The following is a 27,481-nucleotide window of genomic DNA, read 5'->3' as shown; positions in this document are numbered from 1 at the left end:
GGAATACTGGGATGAAGATGTCTGATAACTATTCTGTAGGCACTATCTTGTTTAACTTGGTAAGTATGAAAAATTATATCTTTTTCTCTTGAAAATCTAACTAGTTTTCTGGAGTCGTTATGTTAATCTTAATTAATTAACACAAGTCTTTACAACTAAGAGGGATTACCACAACGTGTTTTTTTGCGTTTTAGTAAAACTTTGGTACCTCTCTGACCGCTCTCACGAATCCAGGGATATTTGATCGCTCTGCTGATGCCATCAGTCCAGTCATTGTTATCGATGTGTCATTCTGATTTTAACTAAAATTTTAACTTTTTATTTCATTCTTTCAAATGATCGCTATGTTAACAATAAAGTAATCATTATATGGGAACCTTATAATTCAGAATTCAAAAAACTTTATGGACCGAATTTCCATCCGACAATTGTTGTCGAATCGTAACAAAATCGACACATTTCCGAAGTGGATGGTGACTGGAGATGAAAGATGGGCCATTCATAACAATGTCAAACGACAGAGATCGTGGTCGAAAGCCAAATAAGCGGCCCAGACAGTGTTCAAGCCAGAAAGGAGTTGATGTGTGCTGCTCTCCTATGGTTGAACGCTCAGTTCTGCCCTCTGCTGTGAATAACTCGACCGTTTGAAATTGTCGATCGAACAGAAGCAGTCAGGATCGGTGAATAGCAGAGGAATCATGTGTCATCAGGACACAACGCCAGGTCGCACACGTCTTTGATAACATGACAGAAGCTTCGGGAGCTCCGATGGAAAGTTCTTATGCATCCAACCTATAATCCGGACCTGGCACCAAGTGACTACCACCTGTTCTATCCATGGCCAACGCGCTAGGGCCTACGAATTTGGACTCAATAGAGGCTCAATTGGTTGTCTGAGTTTTTTGCCAATAGGACGAGGGCATTATGAATTTGAATTCTTGTTAGCAAAAAGTTATCGGACAGAACGGCGCAATTCGAATTGAATTAGATGATTGTAACAATCTTCATGAAGCGAAAAATACGAAATTACTCTTTACCTAATCTGATATAGTGGTTATAAAATTTTTTCACTACAAACTTCTACCCATAATATTAATTTATTCAAACAAACAACCCTGACATGACCTCCTTGATATGAAGTTAACTGAGACAAATGAATTTCAGCCTTCAGAAAATTGCAGATAGCCAGGAATCGACTTTTGTACCTACTTGACTATTTAGGTCACTATTTATTATTTTAGAAGGCATCTATTCTAAGAACAATGTATAATCATCAAAATGAAATTTATCACTTCTTGAATGAAATTTCATCTTTCAGATTGGGGTAAAGAAATACTACAAAATTTACCAATAATTCTAAAATTTAATTTTTTTACATTATAAAACCTACCTATATTTAAAAACCGTATAATTGTTTCAGATAACGAATATATTATTCATCTTAAATTCAAAACTAAAAATACTTCAATTACTTGCGGCATTTTATTTTTGGCAATAATGACAACTGACTGTTATTGAATAACACAAAATCTCAATTTTATGTATTGCAATTTAAAAAAACTGCATTATTATTTTAATAATTAATACAATTGAGTTAAATTCTAGAATACAATGAATTGATCAAACAAAAAAGAACAAGAAATTTCCTTACTTCCAAATTTTTGCCGCAAGCAGTTGAATAGCATATAAATTATATTTTGTACCTAAATATATATATCTAACTCCAAAACATGGAATAACAGGTTGGATATTCAACAAAGCAGATGTGCGACAAAAAAATAAATTATTCTCATAATAAGATCATCATTGATTGTTGAAGTTAACTGACTTCAAAATGTCGAAAATGCAAATCATGCCTTGATGGAAAATACTGACAAATTCGAAGCAACGATAATCTTAGAAGAGAATGAATGCTAATTTAAATAATATAAATATTAGTTCAAAGTATGATCATAAGAAATAATACTTGTATATAAATAAGTTGACTAAACATCATGTGTCTGCAGGTATTATTGAGTTTCATCGTGTTTAACACAGTCACCATAAAATTTTGGCTGAAAAAAATTAAGCTTATTATTGTCAATAAATTTACGAATTACTCAGAGTATCTTCATAAATAAATGTTTTCAATAAATCTTCTGTTGTTGGATTGATTCCTTTTCACATCCACGAAAGTCTCAACCCTAAGTATGTTTTTTTTTATTTGAGAAAAAGGTTTATTCAAAATCCATCATTTTCCCTACTTATTTTTCAATATATTGTTTATGTATATTTGATTTGATTCGAATATTCTTCTAATTTCATGAAAATCCAAAGAGCCTTGTGGATTACGCTGAACCTGTATCAAAATATTGCCTATTGAAACGGTATAATTCTTTCATTACCTACCACCGAAACTGAAAATTTAGTGTGTTAAATAAAATTACCCTAAAGATGAGGAACTACATCTAATGAAAATAATGATCAATCTAATCGAATGTTTTAATGTTAACTAAATAAAAAAAGTAGTACTTTGTTATTTATTGATCAATCATGAAGAATATGCACATCATTTTTTTAATAATTTTTTGAACTTGCATCTCGTACCGAATTCATGGATAATTCGGTAATTCATTTAGAAATATTTAATTTTATGTATTTATTGTTTTGGTTTGTTTGAATTTCTCTGTAATAAATCGCAGTATTATACAATGGAATAAATAATTGTAAATATAGGGTAATCCACGGGATGCTGACATTTTGGAAGTGGTTGTAGAGGTAGGGTGATAGGCGAAGAAAGGGGAAAGTAGGGCCAATGATTTGAATTTCCAACTCTTCAAGATGTGCATCTTCCAAAGCCTTAGTAGCAATGACGAATAGAGTCATTGCTGTGCTACGACTAAGGCACTTTCCGAAGAAATGAAAGAAAGCCAACGTGGTTTCAATCCACAAGGGCGGCAAAGATGCATGCTAAATTTCCGCAGGACTGCCGTCCAATCAGTCTTCTCTCGTGCATAGGGAAGATTGCGGAAGCGGTCTTTTTGAAGAGATCGAAGACAATAACTGATCACTTATTCTACCCTAGTTTGTCTTATCTTCAGAAAGAACATTTCCGAATTAATCTCAAACATCGTGCTCTTATAATTCTATCAGTTTATCATCGTTGATAACGTTCCTTAATAGTATATTACAGGTCGAGAATAAAGAATAATCAAATTATAACACCGTAGAATGACATAGTATCATTTTTGATGTAACAGCGAAATCTACTCACGTCACAAGTTTTCTGATAGAATCGACATCTGAGTCCCATACATACGCAAAAATATTATTTTCAACTCAAGAGTTTGAAAAGTGTGCGCCTATGGTTTATGACTGTTTTGCAATTATCTCTGGTCAAGCGTTTTTATAGACTAGTTCAAGTGACTTTGGATATACCTCGAATGATAACAGTATACAATAACATTAGGATTGCTAGAAGGATCGCCAACCTTGGTTAGGTGCGTACTAAGAAGAAGATGCAAACATAAAGTCAATTATCTAAAATTGAATGAAATAAATCCATTTTTGGAAATTAATAAATATCATTAAAATAACATCAGGTTCCACAGAAGCTATAACAGCAGGACCGAATCTGGAATCTTTGGTTCAATAAAAAAACTGCATCGCTCTATCTCATCTTGTAACTGAGAAACCTTGTAAATCTATGTTTTTTCTTTTGTACATATACTGAACCTAAATGGGAATGCCAAAACGACCACAGATTTTTTTTCACTTTATAAGAGTGGTATATATTCTGGGTTTGTTGAAATTGTTGATTGGTCTGATGAACTAAATGAACTACTCACGAATGAACAATTTAGGTGATTGCAATTAATGTTGATTACTTACAGATTCTAAATGTCCTTTCGCAGTTTCTTCATCATCATCTGAATCTTCTTCTCCAGAAGTATCAGCATTTATCCGATCTGAAATATTGAGTGAGTTTCAAAAATTAAGAAATCCAATCAATATATGTCTTATTTTCAAGAACTCACCTTTCTGAGGCACTTCATTAGAATTATTAGGTTTTGTTGATGTGAGAATGTCGTAACAATGGAGACAAACTCTTAGAGGTTTTGAACTCTGATTAGGAAGTAAAAATCGTTTATTGGAGCAAGGTCCACAAACAACTGCACCACACTTCCTGCAGTGGTGCTGAAAAATTAATTCTTTAAAAGATAGCACAAACCTTTTTTTAATAGACACCTTGATCAAAGGAAAAATGAAAGCAACACTCACCCTTCTATTAATTAACGTGAACTGGGTTTTTTTACAATGCATACAATTTGGTGCTTCAACGTCTGGGACCCAAACAGCCGCATGCTCCTCCACTGCTTTTTTTCCACCTATTTAATAATAATAAGATAATAGGATTTATCAAAAAATATATATTAAAACGCTTATGGAATAAGTTTTTTTCATTTGTAAATAAAATCAAAAGGTAGGCAAAAATCCCACTTCATTCATTCAACAAAAGATGATTTTAAGTTTTATGTATTTATTATATGTATAAATCCAAATACATAATTTCAGTTCACTAAAAAAAGTTAACTCACTTTTCCTTAAAAGATCTTCAATACATTTATTTATATGAGCCATCCATTCAGTCTTCTCTGTAGCAGTTGCAGCATATACAGCAAATGATTTGGATGTGGTTCTTATGAGCCATCCATTCCTATATTCTGAAAAAAGGGTGCTAGTTAGAATTCCCTAACCAAAAATTACATAACAAGGTTTTGAGTTATTTACATACAAATAAGGCAATGTCTATCATGGTAGTCAGTTCTTGATGTGCATTTTGGGTTGGAGGCATAATTGGACCATACATTTTTGAAAATGAGGCTGGTTAAGCAATAATTGTTACTGGTGCTTAATCGCGACATGATAACTCAGTTTTTTGGCCAAAATTGTTTGATATTGATGTGGACGATATGTGGTTTCAACAAGACGGTGCCACATGCCATACAGCCCGTGATAAACTTCAATTACTGCATGAGACATTTTCAGGTCGTGTACTCTCTCGTTTCGGTGATCAGAATTGGCCCCTTAGATCGTGTGATTTAACCCCATCAGATTTATTTTTATGGGGTCATTTGAAATAATAATAAAGGCTTTTATTCTGCAAACAAAATACACACAGGTTTACTTCAACAAGCCCACAACCACGCGTGCATTAAAGGAGGAGATTCAACGTTGCATCAACGAAATTCAGCCACATTTATGCAGAATGGTCATGAAAAATTTCGACATACGATTGCGTTCAAATGTAAGCAAAGACGTGGAGGCCATTTGCATGATGTGTTATTCCATAAATAACCCTATCATATGTACTTTATGATTCAATAAAATAATTAAAACCAAAAGACTAAAAAATGTGTTTTCAATTCAATTCGAATCTTGCGTTGATTTTTGGACACCTTCACAATCTGCGTTACTTTTGAATTTTTAAAGCCAAGACCCTGAAATTTTAGTTTTACTTATTAGGATTGGTTCTGTCATGTGTAGGCTTGTGGTCTTCTCACTCGAAAATGTTTAATAAAACTCCGCCTTATATTTTAATCGTGTTTATTCCGATTTTGTAAGTTAATAAGTATTTATTTCCAGAATTGTATCTACAATCACAAAATGAAAACAAGTCAAAAATTCTTTACAAATGAACTACTATACCTATGCTGTATGTACCGGGTTTTTCACCATAATTTGACCCCCCCCTTTACATTTGTTACTAGAAGAGGTACAAAAAATGTTTTCTACAAAAGTTTCACGAAATCGACTAGTGTTTTTTAAAATGATTTCACAAAACGAAATATATACAGAGTGGTCAACATATTGATTGCAACTTCATTTTTTCAAATGGAACACCCTGTATATTTTTCTATATTTGACTAGCTCTTTTTTCCCTGATTTCGAATATATAACATATGTTTGGTCTATCTCTCATATTCATGGAACCACAGAGTTTCAAATTTTAAGAACCACCTGGCATGCTCGGTAATCAGTTTTCAAGTGGTAGGCTGCGATAACTCAAAATGCCCTTTTTTGAGTTATCTTGTTGGCAACGATATGACATATAGTCAAATTGCCAACGAGATAACTCAAAAAAGGGCATTTTAAGAACCACCTGGCATGCTCAGTAATCAGTTTTCAAGTGGTAGGCTGCGATAACTCAAAATGCCCTTTTTTGAGTTATCTCGTTAGCAATTTGACTATATGTCATATCGTTGCCTACGAGATAACTCAAAAAAGGGCATTTTGAGTTATCGCAGCCTAGCACTTGAAAACTGATTACTGAGCATGCCAGGTGGTTCTTAAAATGCCCTTTTTTGAGTTATCGCAGCCTACCACTTGAAAACTGATTACTGAGCATGCCAGGTGGTTCTTAAAATGCCCTTTTTTGAGTTATCGCAGCCTACCACTTGAAAACTGATTACTGAGCATGCCAGGTGGTTCTTAAAATGCCCTTTTTTGAGTTATCTCGTTGGCAATTTGACTATATGTCATATCGTTGCCAACAAGATAACTCAAAAAAGGGCATTTTGAGTTATCGCAGCCTACCACTTGAAAACTGATCACTGAGCATGCCAGGTGGTTCTTAAAATTTGAAACTCTGTGTTACTCAGAATAAGGGAGATAGGCCAAACATATGTTATATATTCGGAATCAGGGGAATAAGAGCTAGTTAAACATAGAAAAATATACAGGGTGTTTCATTTGACAAAATGAAGTTGCAATCAATATGTGGCCCACTCTGTATATATTTCGTTTTGTGAAATCATTTTAAAAAACACAAGTCGATTTCGTGAAACTTTTGAACAAAACATTTTTTTGTACCTCTTTTAGTAACAAAGTTAAAGGGGGGGTCAAATTATGGTGAAAAACCCGGTACATGACAAAAGTCTATAAATTCAAGTATTGAATATGGTTCACATTTGACTAACATTGCGAATAATTCTATTTTAAGAGTTTTATTTCTTTAATGGCTCTTATTTTTCTAGGTAGATGATTGAAGAGTTTCATACTCATATAGAAATTATATACTCGTTAGTTTGTGAATAAGTTATGGGAAGATAACAGGCTACTGGTGAATTTAAGGCGCTGCAAATACTATCAATGAATGCTTTAATTCAAGGCAGAAATATTTTTCGCCTGAATTTAATTTTGTATATGATGAACTAAATATTTCAAGTTAGATCCATACTCACGATTATCATCTTCCAAACTTTCTAATTTCACTTCTTCTAAAGGGATTATATGTTGTTTATTATATTTCTTCTTATTAATAACAATGTTGCCATAGACCAGGATGTCGTTGAAGAGGAAGAATTGTCTCGTTTTTGGCTTTTTTCTGCACATTTTCGTCAAAACACCTTCACCAACTAGAACTCTACCGGGAACTCCTAAAGGCTGAAAATTAAAAAAGGTTAGTTTAACAGATACAACTTTTTATTTTTTAAAGGGGAAACATTTTTTTTTTCTTGACCGATTCACATGAATTATGTGTCTGCTAAAGGCCATTTATATAGCTTTTCTGGGAAACTATAGAAATCGTTGAGAAAATTAGATGCTTTGGCGTTTAATACTTCGTGAATGGCAATTCAAGAAATGAAATTGAATAAAGTCATGAATAAGTCGATCATTCATGTGTAACATAAGTGACTGGCTATAGCCTGGTGGCAAATGCAGGTCATTTAGGCCTTTCAGAAAAGTAACCTAAGAATGTTAGTTTCAGATACAGGGTGATTCATGCAAAATGGTCTAAATTTCTGATATCCATAACTTGGGAATCGACAGTCCGATTTTGTTCAAATTTTGTGGGTTCATTTACTTCATGCAGCCCTTGAAAACGATTAATGTGAAATCGATATCAGGGCAGTATTCCGATCATTGAGTTTTTTCGTTTAGACTTCGAAATCTACATTTTTTACACGATTAAGAGAAATATCGTTATTGGCATGAAAGAAAATTATTTCAGTCTAATGAATTAAATTTTCACTTTGAATGGCACACTTTTTTCAAAGGAGTAATAAATGAAAAAAAAAATGATGTGTTTTATGTTCCTTTTTTTAAATACGGTCTTGTTTTTATCCCTTCTGTGATAATATATGATGTAATCTGATAATTTTTCGGATTTTATAGCTTTCCGTTTAACTCTCTTCCATTGTAAACTCTCAGCACCTACTGAATGTTGTAACAGGCGGCTTAAAATATCAATTATAAGTATGCTTGATGAAACTGTGAATTCTTCAAAAACTAGATATAAAATTTAAAACAAAATGACTTAACCCAACTTGAAAAATGTAAAAACCGTGAATATATTTGCTTCATAGCGAAAATAAGTACAGTTATAATTTGAACAAAATCGGACTGCAGATTCCCAAGTTATGAAGATCAGAAATTTAGGCCAATTTTCATGAATCACCCTGTATCTCCGAAATTAACAGTCCTAATATACAAAACAAGCTACTTTTCTGGAAGGCCTGGATGACCTGCATTCACCACTAGGCTTTGGACAGTCACTCATGTTACACCCTGTATATAAAGTTTGTATGAAGATAATTTTTTGAAAAATTATTTAGAAATTTTTTGTATTAAAAACTATAAATCGATCGTCAATTGATGCTTTATGAATTTTCGAAAATAATCTATGATATTCTTCAGATGATTTTTCATGCGATTATAAATTTGGTTAGAAATTTTGATTTAAAACCAATTTCGATAGTCATCCAAATTATTATTCAAATATATTTAGTTTCTGATAAATTAATTGTGTAAAAACAATTTATACAGATATGCAGACTTTTCAATTAATTTTTTCTTAAAATAGACAACTAGGTATATGATTATCGATTTCACTGTAGGAAGACGATCGAACTCAATAATATGAAGGGAATAGATATTTTTTTAATAACTTATTCATTAATACTTAATAATTCTAATAATGGATTATTTCCCAAGACTATTTCAACAATAACGACGCTCAATTTAGTTGTCTGCCGCTTCTATATCGACATCAATTCCATTCATCATTTCAGGTAAAGCGATATCATATATGACAGACAACATTATAAATACCCAAACGTGTAATGTTAACGAAAACCTTCATAATGAAGGATCACTGAACCCGTTTAACAATCAAACACTTTTGAATTCGCATACTATTCTGCACATGCTTTAATTTCATTTTTTCTGGGGATCCTTTTTTGGCCATAATCATTATGATACTACATCAAAGAATGTTCGACATTCTGTAAGTCCTCATCGCATAAACATGAACGACCTTGATGCATTCACTATTTCATATAAAGCCAGTTTATGAGGTTCGATCTTTTTCAGGTGAAGAAAAGTTAGGCTGGGAAGAGCACGGATTTGACCGGTTCCTTGAGCAGTGTGTGAAGTGCGAGCAACTCATACCGGAGCATCAGAATGGCGGAAAAATTGGATATAATACTGCTTGGAGCCACCGGCTTCACCGGCCAGTACGTCTTGAAAGAGCTCCATAAGTTAACCCGAGCGAAGGGAAGAAATCTGACATGGGGGGTGGCGGGAAGAAACCAAAACGGCCTTCGAAAAGCGCTGGCGGATCTGGCAGCAGAAACAGAAGATTCCGAAGCGACCAACAGGCCGATAATCATAGCCGACCTGACAGACCCACAATCCGTCAAAAATATGGCATCCAGAGCTAGGCTGGTGATCAACTGCTGCGGCCCCTACAGGTTCCTGGGAGAGACGGTGGTCAAGGCGTGTGTCGAGGAAGGTACCCACCACGTCGACGTCAGCGGCGAACCGTATTACATGGAAAGTATGCAGTTCAAGTACAACGAGGAGGCCAAAAACAAGAACATCTACATCGTCAGCTCTTGCGGCGTGGACAGCATCCCCGCCGATCTGGGGGTGATATTTTTGGAGAACAATTTCAATGGCACCTTGAACTCGGTGGAGACGTACTTTCAGATGACGGAGGGCGGTGGGCCCTTGTCGAGGGAACCGGAAAGCAACTACGGTACCTGGGCGTCTGCAGTGCACGAGGTTGGACACGTGAGTGAGCTGAGGCCGCTGAGGACGGAATTGTTCTCGAAAAAATTGCCGAAAATGAAACCGGTGCTCAAGAGGAGATTTTTGCCATTCAAATCACCGATAGATGGAAAATGGGCGGTATTTTTTCCAGGTTAGTCTATAACTATAATATTTTTCCCCACGACTACTATATCGTCTATATCACAACATGTTAGTATTCCATCACTTGATATGTAATAATAATACTGAAATACCTAGTTTCGTATGAATTTCGACTGAATTTCATTCCATTACTTGTTATGGAATGGATATTACGAATTAATTTCGAAAAGAGAGAATAGAACCAATCTGTGATCCGAATTGATTCTCAGTAGTGATATCCCTAGAGCATTGATAATAGACGAGATAATGTTATGACAATCGAAAGCTCGTTACTTGGTTAAAAACCCGAAGCCGAAAGCAGAGAGCTGTTACGCCTGTTACCAAAATACGAGCTTGAGAAATTTGTCATTAAATTATGGGGCATTTGTCAATGCCGAGGGATATTCGGCGGAAAATTCTTGACAAAAAATTTATGACTTCATTAAAATTTAACTGAACATTTGATTCGTTGTTGTTCTCTACTATAGATCTACTAAAGAACGAGTACGTTAAGAATACGAGTACGTCATACGAAAATTCAGACTCGATTTCGTCATCTGTGACGAATCGTGAAAAATTGTTCGTACAAAACATTTGTATTTTTTGCCGTACAATACAAATCTGCTATAAAAAACAAGGGGTCCCATTTGAAATTCCAAAGTTGACCCCCATACCCCCACAATGGGAATGTAAGAGGTTCTGGCATGAATGTACTTCCCCATCAAAATCATCAACCTTTTATTCGAAACATTTTTCTGTAAGATGTTTCCTTTTCGAGATTTTTTGCTATGTATATTGATAATATTACACTTTTTCCTTCACAACATAATATATTTTTATGACAAATTGTTTTTTCCTTGAAATACAATTCCAATAGTGACAAAATATTAATTATCAACCAAAAGAAAATTCAAAATAACCAAAACTGTACAAATAGAGTAAACGGATGATAAATTGAATAACTAAATAAACATAAAGGCAGATGTACTTTTTGGAATATTTATATTCAATATTATTAATATTGAATATAAATATTCCAAAAAGTACAATTTTTCCTGATCAGTGCCTTATTGTTTGAAAAACTTACTGAATTTACCAACTCATAACTTGTATACCACAGAGTATGTAATCTGTGTTGTATACCTACTTCACAAGAATTACAATTGGGTAATCTCAAAACTAACTGACAATAAATGTTTCTCTAGTTCGAATTCACAGAATTACGACAAGTAGCCATTGATTTATTTCTTGTTCTTCCCGTGGAATACAAATACAAATCGACATTTACAATTGAAAAACAAAATTAGAAATTTGGTTGAGGTTGACACTTAACCAATAAATTATCATTTCAAATTATAAATATTAATTGAGTCTACTTGATGAAGGTGTTCAAAATAGATATATAAAAAAAGGACTAAATGTTGTCAATTTTTTAATTTATATTGAAAAACCTTCATTCTAGTAGACTCAATTAACTTTTATAATTATACTCATTCCAATTGTTGGAAAGGAGCAAAAAAGATGAATTCTATCTCGGAAAATGTGTTACGTGTTTCTGGCATGTTTTCATGTTTCATCAATGAAATGGAAGAATACATTGAAAATTCAATACGAAATCGGATGAACATTTCAAATACGCTGATCTCTTCAATAACTGACTCTAGTCCTGTATTGAACAAGCCCCCAATCAGTAATAATACGCATACAAATATAACTTCATCTTCTGAAAAACATGAAGAAGAATTCTTCTCGAAATATCTCCGCTTCAGTTTTCAATTTCAATATATGTCGAAATGGAATACATAGAAGTTTCATTATGAAACAAGATTTGAAATTCAACATATATATATTTTTGATTTAGGAGTCGTGAAGAATAGTTATTCATATAGATATTCCTCCACGAGTTTGAAATTCAGAAAAGATTTTTTAATGAATGAGTGTTCGAATGATTCGCTCGCATCGAATTTTCATTTTAACCTTGACACAGAATCATACTATTGTTCGTACATGCGAAAAAAACGGGTCTTCATTGCACTTTTGCCAAATTTTTATCGCGTCCATCTGACGTCATAGTACAGCGTTTTTGGATCACAATAATCATAAATATTCAAGTCGATGATATATTCAGTCCATTTTTTAAATTATGTTTTGAAAACTTGCATTTAATACATAATAGATTACGAAATTACTAAAATACGCAATTCAACAAAAAAAAAATTTTTTTACTCTGAAGATCACCTCATTTATTGAATTATTTCAATATACTTAGGGCGGCTGGATATTTCCTAGTTTCGGTTCCGATTGTCTTAAACAATTGTGGGATCAGGGCATCTGATGCTTAAATATCTACATACCGAGTGTCTCAAGTTATCGTTTACAGGAAATATCTAGCTTATTTGACAAGATAATAAAAAAATAATAAAATTGCTTTGTATAACATCAAAGTACCTTCCCAATGATGTATAAAAAAAGTTCGTACTTTTGACAGCCCTGTGGTAGCTACTCCTCACTTTTCATTTTCAAATGGCACCACCTGTATATTGTCAATGGAAATTGCTTGTCATTCTATTTGGAATACAACGAAAGCATATATTTGGTATTTTTCTTATTAATAACAACAAAAACATTGAAATTTGGGAAGTATGAATTGCAACCAAAATACCTACTATGCAATTCAAAAAACGATGGAACATTTAAAGAGAGTTTTTTGTTATAAAAACATCAGTTTTTTAAAACAAAAAAAACATCTACTTCTCATATATGAAGTTTGCACAAACATGAGTGGAGACATTTCATATTTATAAGGATAATTAAATAACGTGAAAGAAATCACAAAATATTAATTTGTGTTGTTGTTATTACTGAAAAAATATGTTTTATTCCAAATAGAATGACACTCAATTTTCACTGATAATGTACAGGGGGTGCCATTTGAAAATAAAAAGGGGATGTAAAATGATTCATTTATGCATCATTGGAAAGGTACTTTGGTGTTATTCAAATCATTTTTTTTTATTATCTTGTCAAATGAGCTAGATATTGCCTGTATACGATAACTTGGGACATCCGGTATAAGTTTATACGATCAGATATCGGATCGGACGTTCGTCTCAGATGCAAGAGTAGTGCGACTTACCATATTAGGCTCAGGGATCCTTTTTTTCGTTGTGAGAGTAGAAAAGCAATTGACAATTACTCTTCATCGTCCATTTCCTATATGGTGTGTGAAAACATACCTACTGTATTATACAACGACACTTACATGTTGATAATAATAGAAGAAAAAATTTGGCAGAAATCGAATACAGAGAATACGCCCAAATAATGTTTTAATTATTAGATTATTCGATGGTTTAAGTACGTATTTTATTTTGGCAGGTGATAAATCTTCATGAAAAATACATATTTCACGTTTTTAGGGATAATCCCCGGTACTTTTTTGACAAAATTGTTTGTTTAGATGGATTCCTCATCAAATTCAAATTCGTTTCAAATGGAATAATAGTTATTTTTAAGCGAAAAGTGTTAAAATGAAAGAAATTCAAAATTGAAATTAACATTAATTAATTATAATGACCCAATTAAATGAACAAGCTAATGAAACGACGAAATCTAAAGAAATCATCAAGGTTCCATGGAATATTATTTATTCATGTGAAAAATAAGTATTATATATGACGTGATTTTTTGATCCATTAGTTCACAACGTCGATAAAAATATTCAACGAATGTTGTAACGTGGATTTAAGGATAGACCAATTTGTTCGTTTATGTCGAACTGTCAAACATATAACTAATTTTTACCGAATAATTAGGTAATAGGTAACTATAAATGTATACTTGATTCGAATTTAATGATTAGATGATTTAGACTTTGTTTATCCTTGACAACATATCATGAATGATCTAACAAACAAATCTGACCTTTCCAAATTATCTTTTTTCATATTGGCAGTGTTTTTGCCAACGCTTGCAAGATAAGCATTCATTATTTTAGCTCCTTTCAACTTTTTTTTGTTCATACTGTATTAACATAAAATCGTGACAAATTTTATTGGTCTTCCTATTTCCATTATGGTTGCCTTAAGAAAAGTTGAAAAATAAGTGAACGAATATATTTTGAAGTATCAACAATTGAGAGCAACTTATTTCGTTCTATTATTAGAACTTAAATGCTTCCTTATAGAACTATACTATAGAAATAATCACAAAAGATTTATCAAATGGCCACACGTGATTTAATCTTTCAACAAATCATTCATCTGTGCTCTAGTGAGGTATGCTTTTGAAAAGGAATTTCATCTATAATAACTTAATTAAATTGTTCAGGAATTCATTTCAAATTTATTATCTACTAGGAAGCAAAATATTAACATAATTATTATGGAGTATTTACCGTTTATTTCCGTCTTAACGCTATGAAATAGAAAAAAACTAATTTCCTCAAAATACCATATTTAATGGAATAGCGAAGCAGTGCGAAAAAGAAATTGCAAATTTAATACAATGATTCAATTATTTCCTCTTTAAATAGCATGATAAAATATAACGATATGAATTCATGGTGTTTGAACCCTCTTTTCTTCAGAATACCGAATAACAATAAATTCAAAATATGTACTGTTTATTCAAATTTATATCGTCTTCAAAGATGAACACTTCAAAATAATACACTTGAAACATGGGTCTTGTTGGACGAATTATGTAACTAATTACCCCCCCTTACTATGCCCTTGGTAATTACCAGTATTTTGTTCAATTATAGTAAGTGCTTTAATTCAAAATATAATTAATTCCTACTATATACAGGGTGATTCTTTGACTTGTGCCTACATATTTTTCAACCGAAGATTCCTGAGGTCAAAGTAAACACTTTTTTCCATTTTTTCCTATTCGGCTTGGTTGAAAAGATGCAAGCTGTTGAAAAACAATAAAAAACGTAATTTTTAGTTTTATCTTGCAAATGGAATGGAATCGAAGGAAATGATTTTCGGAATAGTTTTTTTTTATTTATTTTCGATAATCATGATGAATCAAGATAGAAAATAGTTTGGTTGGCAACGTTTTACATAGAAATACCAACAAGCTTGATAATAAACTTGCGAAGTTGGAGAACTTGGAGAACAAAAAATCACAAACAGACACAATCAGAGTACTGATAATGTGGAATCTCTGCAATTTTTCATTAGAATTGTTAGATGTTTCCCTTATTTTTGACGATATTGAATTTCCATTCGCTACTTTCAGTGCCTACATTATACGTTTCGAAAAATTTATATCTTCTTCTTCTTCTTTTGATGCCTATCCATTCTTGATGTTGGCTAACATGATGGCGACACGGACCTTATCAATTGCTGCCCGAAATAGCCCTGTAGTTGTTGAGTTGAACCAAACTCTCAACTTATATCAAGTAACCTTTTTTCCAGGTCCATCTAGTTGGAGATGAATTCATGTTGTATTTTTTTGCTCAAACGATATTTCAGACAGGGCAGCAAAAATTTAGGTGGGGCCAGCCCCACTAGCGCCGTCACTGTTTTCATGCCATCCTATTGTATCCACGGCAATTAGAATGGTAATTTCGATTCAATATTCCGAGTTGTATACCAAGTTATGGTATACAAGCAATATCTAGCTTATTCGACAAGATAATAAAAAAATTGCTTTGAATAACATCAAAGTACTTTTCCGATGGTGTATAAAAAATGTTCTTACATTTGACAGCCCTGTGGTAGCTACCCCTCACTTTTTATTTTCAAATGACACCCTCTGTATGTTGTCAGTGAAAATTGCATGTCATTCTATTTGGAATACAACGATAGCACATACTTGGTATTTTTTCACTAATAACAACAAAAACATTAATATTTTGTGACTTCTTTTACGTTATTCAATAATCCTTAGAAAAATGAAATGCCCCCCGTTATGTTTGTACACACTTCGCATATGAGAAGATGAATTTTTGTTTTAAAAAACCGATGTTTTTTATAACAAAAAACTTGCTCCAAATGTTTTTTCGTTTTTTGAATTACGTAGTAGGTATTTTGGTTGCAGTTCATACTTCACAAAATGTTAATGTTTTTGTTGTTAAAAAAATACCAAGTATGTGCTATCGTTGTATTCCAAATAGAATGACACGCAATTTCCAATGACAATATACAGGGGGTGACATTTGAAAATGAAAGGTGAGAGGTAGCTACCAGAGGGCTGTCAAACGTACGACCTTTTTTATACATCACTGGGAAGGAACTTCCATGTTATACAAAGCAATACACACGATAATTTGGGACACCCGGTTTGTGGGAATTATATATTTGGAAAAATTTTTTAAAAATGGTTCACGAATTGAAAAAAAAATTTTTTTTTTATATATTCGATACAGATAATTTTTGTTTTTAAATTGTGTAAATAGTGTTGAAATCGACATTGAGCTATTCAAAGCAAAATGTTTTCGTTACGCCACTGTCTAACCCTTTGTTATTGGATTTTTTGGATGTTCCTTGATTGTTAGGCGGAGTTGGGCAAAAATTGGAAATAATAAAATATTGAGTAGAACTATTTTTTATACTTCATAATTCATACATTTGAAATAAACTTATTTTTATTCGAAGATTGCACACTAAAGAAATCAACTCGTGAAAGTGCGTTAGTAATTTGATTATGGATACTATTGAACTAAAATAATTGAATTGATCTAATTATTACTAGGTATTTTCTCATTATCACTTGGATAGGGTTAATATCCCATAATAATTAGAGTTACACAAGTTTGACTTGAATGTTTGAGATTGACTTGAAATTAAGTCAAATTCAAGTCAATCTCTCTGACAAATCATTCAAGTCAAATCAAACTGGACAATGGTTACAGGTTTGAAAATTCAAACTGTTTGTCAAACTAGTTTGAAAAATAATTTATTTAGTAGATATACCTTGAATGGATAAAATATTTATGTTGAATATAGTAAGTGGGTACCTACATTAATTTGAAACAAAAAGAAGATACATTATTTCAAACTTTTTTTCAATCAACTCCTACTTGTCACCTCAAAACTCTTCGTGAAAAGTTGAGTTCTTACTTCAGTACTTCTTACAAATTGAGTGAATGCTGTGAACAAGAAATTTGGCACTTGAGCCCCTGCTAATAAAAACTATTTTGACAATTTTGGATCCGACGTTTTATGTTATTACTATCACAAATACTACTTGATCCAGAAGGTTCCCGCGAAAATTCTACCTCATACAATTTTTGTGGCTCCTCAACAAATGTCGTTAAATGACTTTGTTTCACTATTGGCATTTTATACCGTTGTTCTTTATTTTTACATCATTTGCACTTTCCAATTTTCATTGTTTTGGAATCGCCTGCCGCAACATCAAAAAAATCTGTATATTTATTTTTCTTGCTAATTAATTATGGCTCGTCTACAGATTTTTTTCTCATAATTTTTTTGGAGGGGGGGGGTCTACAAAATCAGACTCAATTTGTTTTTGTACGGTATTCCGAGCTGCATGAAAAAAGTTCAGGTTTAGACACAACGAACAAACTAAAAAAAAAACGAAAGCCAAGCGTATCCTTCTGAAAATGAACTATAAATAATTTGCGGAATAGCAGAGTACAGGTTCAGATACGTTACGCAATATGATATTCAAACTACAAATTGTTTGAAGAAGTTTGATTTCAAGCCAAATCTAAAGATACAGAAATCAAGTCAAGTCAAACTTTTTTACATAAAAAGTTTGATTTTCAAGTCAAGTCAAGTTTGTGTGTAAAATCAAACTAGTATGACTTGATTGCATTCCTAATATTAATGCTTCGAGATTTATTGATCCATTTTCTTTTTTCAGGACCAGATAGATCAGTGATGTACAGATCACAATATTATTTCTACCAAGAGCAACATAAAAGACCGGCGCAAATCCAAACCTATCTACTGATCAACGGCTTCATCACAATGCTACTTCTGGGCATAGTCGGCGCTTTCTTCACGACTCTGGCTAGAATCAAGTTCGGAAGAAATCTTCTGTTGAGATATCCCAGATTTTTTTCATTAGGAATGTTCGCCAATGATCAACAACAGCCATCGAAGGAAAAAATTGAAAACACCAAATTCTGCTTGTCCCTGGTAGGGAAAGGTTGGACAGAAAAATCCACGAATCCGGATGATAAATTCAAGGGACCCCCTCAAAAAGGAATTATTGTACAAGTGAAGGGGACTAATCCTGTATATGGGATAACTTCTAAATGTATGGTTTTGGCTTCGATCAAAATTCTTACAGAGCAATTCAACCTGCCTAAGAGGGGAGGGGTATTTTCTCCTGCAGCTGTATTTGCCGAAACTTCTTTGATGGACGAACTCATTGAAAACGGAGTCGCTTTTGAATTACTTAAAGAATTCAACATCACCAGTTAAATATGATATCTGAATAAGTATCACAGAATTAGGTAAATTCAATTTTTTTTTATTGAAATGAAAGACTGAAAGGCAAATGTCGAGTGTTTGAGAAACCATATTGAATTCACCGATACAAAAGTCAATAGAGGTATAATTCAGAAGAACTTAATTTCACCGCAACACATATTGCTTGTTAAGCTTATGCTCAAAAAGATTACATGACTGCTTATAGCGAAATAAACTTTGAAAATAATATTTTATTTTGCTTTTCTAATTTCCACTGATGATTACATGGATAAATCTATAATATTAAATTAATTTCACGGCATTCAGACAATTTTTCAATCCGAGTGGGTCTCGAACCAGCAACCTCCGAATAACTAGTTCGACGCTCTAGCCACTGAGCCATCGAGAAAGCTCAAGATTCTCCGATTAATTTAATATGTTAATACACAGACGTTAAACCATTATTTACATAAATCTATAATGTCATTCAAAAGCTTATAATTGAGTCCTGATTACTTTTCCATACATAAGATATGGTGAATTTGAACTTTTCATTTTTGGTAACTGGATCAAAATCGAATAGTTGTATTTAATCTGTCATTGAGTGATTTTTCTCAAAGATAAACGCTATTAGTTTGCCATAAAATCAGTAATTCAAATTTCTATTTAAGGAATGATTCACACAATAGTTTGGCTTCACTGATGAAAAACTCGTGGTCAAATTCAATTTCGTACAAGATCCAAATGTGACGGTTGAGGATGTCAATGTCAATCAAAATGGTATTCACTAAGATGCATACAATACCTGGTGTGTTTACTGATTCGATTTTGTTTCAGACTTTTTGAGAGACCCACCTGTTGCTTTGGTGGGCTGCTTCACCAGAGTGCTGTAAGGTGGCGCTCTTTGAAATTTTTCGAATTCCCGCATCTGCCTGGTGCCGTTTAAAAAGGAAATACTGATTTTAGACACTGCAAACATTCACAATAAATTACAATTAAGTTCATATCGAATTTTTACTCAAATGAATGGAATATAATGATAGACCATAGAATATTAAATATTATTGTTCTATACTCAAAGCACAGATTACACAGATTAGTCTGTGCTCAAAGTTCACGACAAGAGCGTAGAAATAGGGGGATACTGGGGGTAATTACACGGTGCTCCTAAATTGGAGATGCGAATGAAAATGACAGATTTTCGGATCATTTTAAGAAAAAAAGTCCTATAACATGAGTCCCCAAACATTTTGTTTTGAGATACATGTGTTGAAGTTCAAATTATTTTCTCGTATAACCTTCCCTTCACAAGATATTTAATATGAATTGGCCATAGATATTCCAGTTTAAAGTTTTCACTATGTGATATGCTAATTTTGAATGTAAATCTACAGGGTGATATATTTTCTGGAAGGATGCCTGCTTCCTTCCTCCAAAACTATATTTTGGTGAATGGCTGTTAGTTTAGAAAAATGTAGAAAAATGACTCTGGTCCAGTACTACACTTTTTGGTTTGTTATAGTTTTGTCGTATCTGCTATCGATTTCAAGAAAAATCTCTAGTAATCCTCAGGAAAATCCAAATTGTTATAAAGATCCAGCTAGTAAGCTCTAATGAATGCATTAATTATAAGTTTTGGTATTTATTTACCTAATCTGTAGCGAAGATTAATAAATATTTGATAAACTGTACGACACACTAGAAACAACCTGTATATTGAAAGCAAAGCCTTTGTGGGCTCATATTCATGAAACTTTTTTTTCTCAAAATTATCCAAGTAATTTCTCATTTTCCTTCGTAACTCGTAACTTATTTGAGAACAAGGTAAGAACAACCGAATGAGTAACAACAAAAATTATTTCGAGTAATTTGGTTCAAACTTCATTATCAAACTTTTTTTTTAACATTACAGATATGAATAAAAGTTGTCGTCAAAAATTTTTTTTTCGATTATCCCTTCCCAAGAAAAAAAAGATCTACGCCCTTGGTTCACAAGAGTCGAGAATTGAGAGAAATGTCAAATGTAAACGATGTATGCGCCATCTGAAAAGCCCGCGATCCCTCGAAATCAAGTAGGTATAAATCCGAAAAATCTCCCGTTTTGTCTGAAAGTTTTACAGGTATAAGTAGACACACCAGGTATTCTATGCATCTTAGTATTCACTAATAACTAAACTGGATGAAGCAGAAATATCATTTTTATATAAACGTCACTTTTGACTTCTCAGTAATGCTATCAAATAGTTATTTATAATACAAGTGCAGAAGGCATTGATATTCTTCCACGAGTTCAAAATTCAAATACGAGCCACGAAGTGGCGAACTTCTGAATGAACGAGTGTTAGAGAGAACTTACTGTACATTATTTTCTATAATTCAGTGAATTTTTTACGAAATTAATAGAATATTTCCATAAACAGATATCACTGTTGACTCTGTCCGTCAGACCGGTCGTAAGTATGATAACCCTCTAAACATTAAATTTTCTGCAGAAAATAATGAAAAAAAAAAATGTTTCGTCAGCCTTAAAATTAACATCTTTGAAGTTTTGTAATAGTTGATTGAAAGATATTAACATCGAGTTCAACTATCTCAATATTATAGCATTTTGTTAAATTTGTTTTCAAATGGATTATAGAAGTATATAGAGAGGACCTAGCAAACCGTTGAGTAGATTTTGCACTGTTTTTGTTATGTTCAGTTGAAATATTATGTAAGGATATAATAAATTATACTTCAAATTCGTAGCGTTTTATTGTTAGTATAAGTATTCATTTGGTCTGTCACCAAGAAAGAGTGGGAGTTTTTTGACAAAACTTAGCAGCAACTTTCGAATATTCATAGGTAACATTTGATTAAGCTCTTCCCCTGAAAGCAATGATCGAAATATTTTTTATTGCTAGGTTCTCACAACTTTCCTCTCTGTTCGTTAATGAGCACAAGTCCAGTAAATATGACCGTTTTAGATTTCCAAACCATCAATTCGATCGAAATGAAATTTCGTAGTCAGATGTAGAATAAAAATTTCAAACCATAAGCAAAATCTCGTGCTGATCGTGTTCTAGAACCAGACAAAATTCAAGCAAAATAAAGGGAAAGAACTTAATATTTCAGTGACAAAAAAGTTGAGATTGTGGGATTAAATATTGAATAACAATTTCGAGCTACGTGTGGAATTTCATATTGATTACGTCATCAGAACCCTAGAAAATTCAAACCGAATATTAAAAAAAAAAATTTTTCAGGGAGAACTAATCCAACCAAGTTTGAATTTTGCGTGTATAGTAACAATTTCAGGCTTTATGCCAAATTTTATTTTGATCGATTCACTTGAACCATATAGGTAAAATTCAAACAGAATATCGAAAAAAATCCCAATATTTCCGTGATAACGGATCTGACCGAATTAAGAATTTGTCAATTACCTAGCTAAATATAAAATAAAAATCAAGGTTCGTCCGAAATTTCTTGATGATTGCCGAATAAGAACCATTCAGAATTTGAGCAGAATATCGAAAAAACCTTATATTTCCTTCATAACAGATCCGAATTGAAATTTTGAGGTAAGGGGTCATGTCATTTTGAGAAAGTAAATTAAGCCATCATCTACCATTTAATTGTTGTTCACCAATTTGTGGCGAGAAATCTAATAAAAGTTCTTTTCTCTTTGCAAAATTGATTTTACCACTTCAAGGCACCTGTTTTCGATCGAAAATAGATATAGAAAAGAATATAAGCTGATAAAAAATTTCATCACCCCTGACATTCTCACATTTATGTTTTGAAAAATCTGTCCGATGTCCTGAGTTCTTCTCGGAAAATACGTGAGGTATTAAATAAATATAATAATATACAGGGTGTTTCCTAATTGAATGTCGATATTTATGGGAGTGATTTTTGGGCCCATTTTAAGGAAAAAACTTCATATGAACATATGTCCTAAACGTCTCACCTTTTGAGATACAGGGTGGCAAAGTTTTCAGTCAATAAAAAAAATTTAATCTGTATTCAATTATGAGTAAATTTGATCCCTTGAATTTTTTTAGTCTGACAAATAAAATCTACGTATGTCTCTGCATGGTGATTTTGTCATATATATGTATCAACGATATTGTTATGATCATGCAGAGAAACAGTTTTCATTTTTTTAAGCGAAAACTGTGCATCAGATTGAAAAAAGTCAAGTGATTAACTTTGGTAAGAAATGATTAGGAATTTCAAAAATAATTTTTATTTCAGGAAAAATCTGTAGCGTACTATCAATGTCTGCCAAAATATGCAGATCAAATTGCGTACGAAGGCCACTGGTGGAAATTGAAAAAAAAGTGATACATTAAAAATGCTTCTTGATTTATAGTACATATATGACAAATTTCATTAAAATATCTGAAGTGGTATTGTAGATATTAACAATTATTTATTTTTGAAAACTCCACCACCCTGTATCTCAAAATGTAATCACCCCATAAATATTGACATTCAATAAGGAAACACCCTGTATAACAATAATAAATATTTTTTCAGAAACGATAACAATCACAAAATTGAAATTATGTTTCACCTCGATGATAAGGAATACAGCTTATCCTTTTTATTTTCGTAGTTCTAGATTTATGAAAATATTTTCTTGTGTTTCCGAGACGAATAACCATGGGCTCAAACACCCCCTCAATATTTTTATAATTTTTTTCGTATGGGTAGCCATATTCTGTGAAAAAAGAATAAATGATTAACACTGAGCACTAGATCACATTTTTAACGATTTAATCATAATGTAACTTTTATTGTGGTTCCAACTTTAAAATGTCTATCCTTATTTGAACTGTATCCCTTACCGAAGAATGACAAATGAGACAAAATATTCGGAAATTCTTCAAGGTCCGGTACCGGTTCAAAAAACTCTTATCCCCCTCAAGGTAGATAAAATTAAACCTGATTTCGAAGAATGCCAAATTCCAAAATTTCTGAAGATACTTAAACTTTCTAATCGCACTTAGTTGAAATTATACCGATGTTTGTAGGAATGACAAATAGGACAAATATCCGGAAATTCTTCAAGTTCCAATAAACTCTCTAATTGCCCTTTAAGCCGTTTAAATTATAACTATAATAAGTTTTCAATAAATAATGAAAAGGGGAGGATTATTTCTTCACAGAGAGAGGTAAACTTTCAAACAATTGAAACAGAATTGAAGAATGAAGAAATTCAATATATTCATTCAATATATTAGGGTATTAGTTTGTTGCAATTAATGGACGAAAAATGATATATGAATCACTTGATTATCATATGATAAGCACATATATTGTCATACATGAAAATTTTATCATAAAAAACTTGGGTATTCAGCGAGTCTCGGACGCGGAATCACTAAGGAAACAAAGAAAATGACCACTAGGGGATTCCCCAAGTCTCAAGCGCTGTATCATCTACTTTCATAGCGTTGCTAGACCACTCTGCGACTCTGGATAAATACAATTCAGGCATACGAAATTATATACGAAAAAAATAAACTCAATAATAACAACTTTTCTGCTAAGCCTTAAAGGCGCGAGGACTTAGGTGGTCGATGATATCGATGACGCCTAGCACCGCCATTGTGGCATAATAGAAATGTGTGTTTATTTTCTTGAAAAAAATATTTTATCGTATTCATCACCTATGATCATTATTATTTCAAAAAAATATTCTTTGTGTTCTCGCATTCTATCCTTTCCCCAATATAAAAATACTATATCAATTTTGTTTCTTTTAAGAAAACGCCCAAATACCACAATGAATTGTATTGTTCAAGTCATAGGGTAAATGCACTGGTTCTCGACCAGTTAACAGAAACATCGATTTCGAGCACGATTTTTTCACACATAAACTTAGCAAATTTTAATGGTGTTGGTGTTCATCGATTCTTTGGCGAGTTTTGAATGATGTGTCATATAATATTAAGCGTTCTTTCCGCATTTAACCTTTGAAATGTGAAAACATATAGAAAATCTCAATAACCTTCGGTTCTCGACCACGCCGCAGAGTTCTCGACCATTTTTGTGTTAGTTTTCGACCACTAATAATAGTGGCCGCTCCACTTGAAAATTTTATAAAAAACTTTAGAGCGAGATGAGTGATTAGTACTTACTTTCGTACCTTACTGTCGTCATCACTACCTATCACTCAGATGGGTTTCAGATGAGGTAATCTAGTAAGAAACACTCGGAACGTAAAAAAAAAAATATTTTGCAAAAGTTTCCACTTTCTATAAATTTTTCAAAATAGCAACTCATACAACATTATTTGGTTATTTTGCTCTTAATATCTATTTAGAAACTAATGAGTAAATAAAATATAAAACACCGACCACCAGTGGTCGAGAATTAAGTACAATCAAATTGGTTCTCGACCGCGAATAAATAAAGGGTAGAAATAAATGTTTCAACGTTAATTCGGTGGTCGCAAACTAATATTCAGAAAGTAGACATATAAATGAATCAGGGTATCGAAAAAAAAACGAAAATGATCCAACAGAAATATATCGGTTGAAATAAACAATTATTGAAGTAACATATTGGTTCTCCACCACTTTGGTCGAGAAATAAAAGATACAAATTTTCCAATACCAGTTCGCGACCGCCGAATACAAAAAAATATACATTTATTTGCTTCTTGATTGAAATACACTCAAAAATATATCTTATAGTTGATATGGAACAAAATATACACACATAATTCATTTAAAATAAGAAATAATTACTATTTTCTGGTCATATATCACAAAGCACTTTTCTAAGAGAGGACGAGAAAGAACCCTTTTCTATGATAGGCGATTATAAACTAATTTTTAGCGCGAAAACTTTGATCTATACCACTACTATGCAAACTATCTTGGAAGGGTAGAATGGTCGAGAACACGTACCGCGAAAATATTTTGCACTACATGATATATTTTTATTATTATTTTATCTCAAAACACGGAATGGTCGAGAACCAGTGCCGGTCGGCTAACCACTGCATTTACCCTATCAAAAATTCTGTTGAGAAATTTTTTCTATCACTATCTGAAGAATATCATAAGTGACTAAACTTAACTTCCATCTCCATCAAAAACTTGCAATTTGTCATTCACCAATCTCAAAAAAGGAAAAATGGTTCTTTTTTGATGCTGCAAAACCTTGTGAAAACTCAGTGATCAAAATATTTTGGATTGAGATTTCTAACTGCTCAATGTTGAAATTTCAAAGCAAACAGTTCCAAAACAAGAATATTTGACCAGAGTGCTCCTCTGCACCCTTTTCTTCTCAATATTTCTCTCTTAATATCTTCTCAAGCTAAACTTTCTGGTAATTTTAATAATTCAATCTTTTCAAGTATTTCAATTATCGATCAAAAAAGCTTAGTATCATTTACTATAATACAGAAGCCCAATTTCTTAAAAATGTTCAATATCAGATTAGGTTTTTGTTCTAGTGGAATTGCGATACAGGGCACAATTCATTTTTGTACTAAATTTCAAGAATTGCAACATTACGTAAAAGATATTTGATATGAAAATAATAATATGATGGATAGATATATCACACAAGGAATTCTGAAATAATTGCTAAAGAACTTCTACCAATTCTTATTGCATTATTGAAGAGATATGGAGTTTTCAAAACAATCTAATGAGACATAATATAAAGAATAGAATTGTTCAATTTTTAAAAAATACATTTTAATCAGAAGCACACAAAAAATAGTTTTCCTTGAGACTCACCTGCCCAGAACTACCAAAGCAACTCTCAACCATTGAAATTCGCCTAGTATTGGCCTCACTATTCACTGAAATTAAATTGTTTCACATCACATAAAGGAAAAACTTTCAAAAAGAACATAAAAAATGTACATACATAAAGGAAGTAATTTCTCTAGCCTTTTAGAATTCCTCATATCTTTTTGATAGTTTAATAAGAAATATTTCACTAGCAATTACACTTCAAGAATGAATTTCTGTCAACAGTAGGAAGAAAATGAAGTGGGTGATAAAAGTAATAAGTTATTATGGAACTTAAAAAGAGAAACTAAATAGGTATGAAATTTACATTATTTCCATTTAGTCTAGTTTCTTTTCATGGGTTCTGATTTTATACTTCAGTTGTTGACTATCTAGCAACTCTCTAATATCAACACAATTAATAACACTTCAAAATTTCAATTTCTTCATCAAAATCTAGCCGATGAATAGCTCATCTTCAGATATTTAAAGTGGATAAATGAGAGAAATACAAGTATTCTTCTAAACATATTTCACCTACCTGTTGAATATTTTCATTGTTGATCAACATTTTCCATATCCCCTTTTTATTATAAAAGTGGATATCATTTGCGGAGCTAAGTATATTCTTTACATATTACAGAAAATTATTAATTGATTAAAGATTTTCACCAGGCGAAAGGAGTAAGGGGCTTTCTCTCTTCAACAAAATAGAAGTTTTAAAGAGAAAACCGCAACATGTATTCTTTCCAATATATCATATTTTGCGGTTCCAAGATTAACATCAATAATAATTTCATTTCACTAATACTCAGATCGAATATTCAGTGCTAAAGTAATGAAATTAGTAAAATAATTTCCTTTTTAGGAAACCACCATTGCAGTTTTGTTATTCTAAGAAAACTCATAAGAATATTATTTTAGGGCTTACCTAGTTTATCTACCATTGTTATTTTGAAATATTACACACTTTGTAAAAATTTCCCACTTTCAAAATATGACAATTTTTTCAGAACTAAGTAGAAAATTTCTGAATGGGATGAGTAATAACAAACACGGTATCCAAATCATTTGTTCAAAATATGACATTTATTTTGACATAACAAATAAAATACAACTATAAAATTCATTGATATGGATAGAAGAAATGAAATAATCCATTAGACA

General features: G+C 32.3%; 2 protein-coding genes across 4 annotated transcripts; one reads left to right on the top strand and one right to left on the bottom strand.

Annotated features, from left to right (window-relative positions):
• Positions 1-1,343: 1,343 nt before the first annotated feature.
• On the bottom strand, positions 1,344-27,399 carry LOC123678651 (pleckstrin homology domain-containing family F member 2). Of its 3 annotated transcripts, none has more exons than XM_045615788.1 (8): positions 27,246-27,399; positions 26,318-26,382; positions 7,224-7,425; positions 4,578-4,703; positions 4,261-4,367; positions 4,017-4,176; positions 3,871-3,947; positions 1,344-2,054 (listed from the first exon to the last, which is right to left on the bottom strand). In XM_045615788.1, the coding sequence occupies exons 1-8, from the start codon at positions 27,259-27,261 to the stop codon at positions 2,010-2,012; spliced, it is 798 nt and encodes a 265-aa protein (XP_045471744.1). In that variant the 5' UTR covers positions 27,262-27,399; the 3' UTR covers positions 1,344-2,009. The 3 variants fall into 3 exon arrangements, with proteins under 3 accessions (XP_045471744.1, XP_045471749.1, XP_045471742.1); XM_045615793.1 differs by lacking the exon at positions 27,246-27,399 and adding an exon at positions 26,856-27,006; XM_045615786.1 differs by lacking the exon at positions 27,246-27,399 and adding an exon at positions 26,451-26,555.
• LOC123678647 (saccharopine dehydrogenase-like oxidoreductase) lies at positions 9,282-18,819 on the top strand. The gene is made up of 2 exons (XM_045615783.1): positions 9,282-10,186; positions 18,019-18,819. Exons 1-2 carry the CDS (start codon positions 9,445-9,447, stop codon positions 18,582-18,584), a joined length of 1,308 nt encoding a protein of 435 aa, XP_045471739.1. The 5' UTR covers positions 9,282-9,444; the 3' UTR covers positions 18,585-18,819.
• Positions 27,400-27,481: the final 82 nt, after the last annotated feature.

This window comes from Harmonia axyridis, chromosome 1, assembly GCF_914767665.1.
Source record: "Harmonia axyridis chromosome 1, icHarAxyr1.1, whole genome shotgun sequence".
In the NCBI taxonomy this organism is placed as follows: Eukaryota; Metazoa; Arthropoda; class Insecta; order Coleoptera; family Coccinellidae; genus Harmonia; species Harmonia axyridis.
This window is presented reverse-complemented; position numbering and strand designations above follow the sequence as displayed.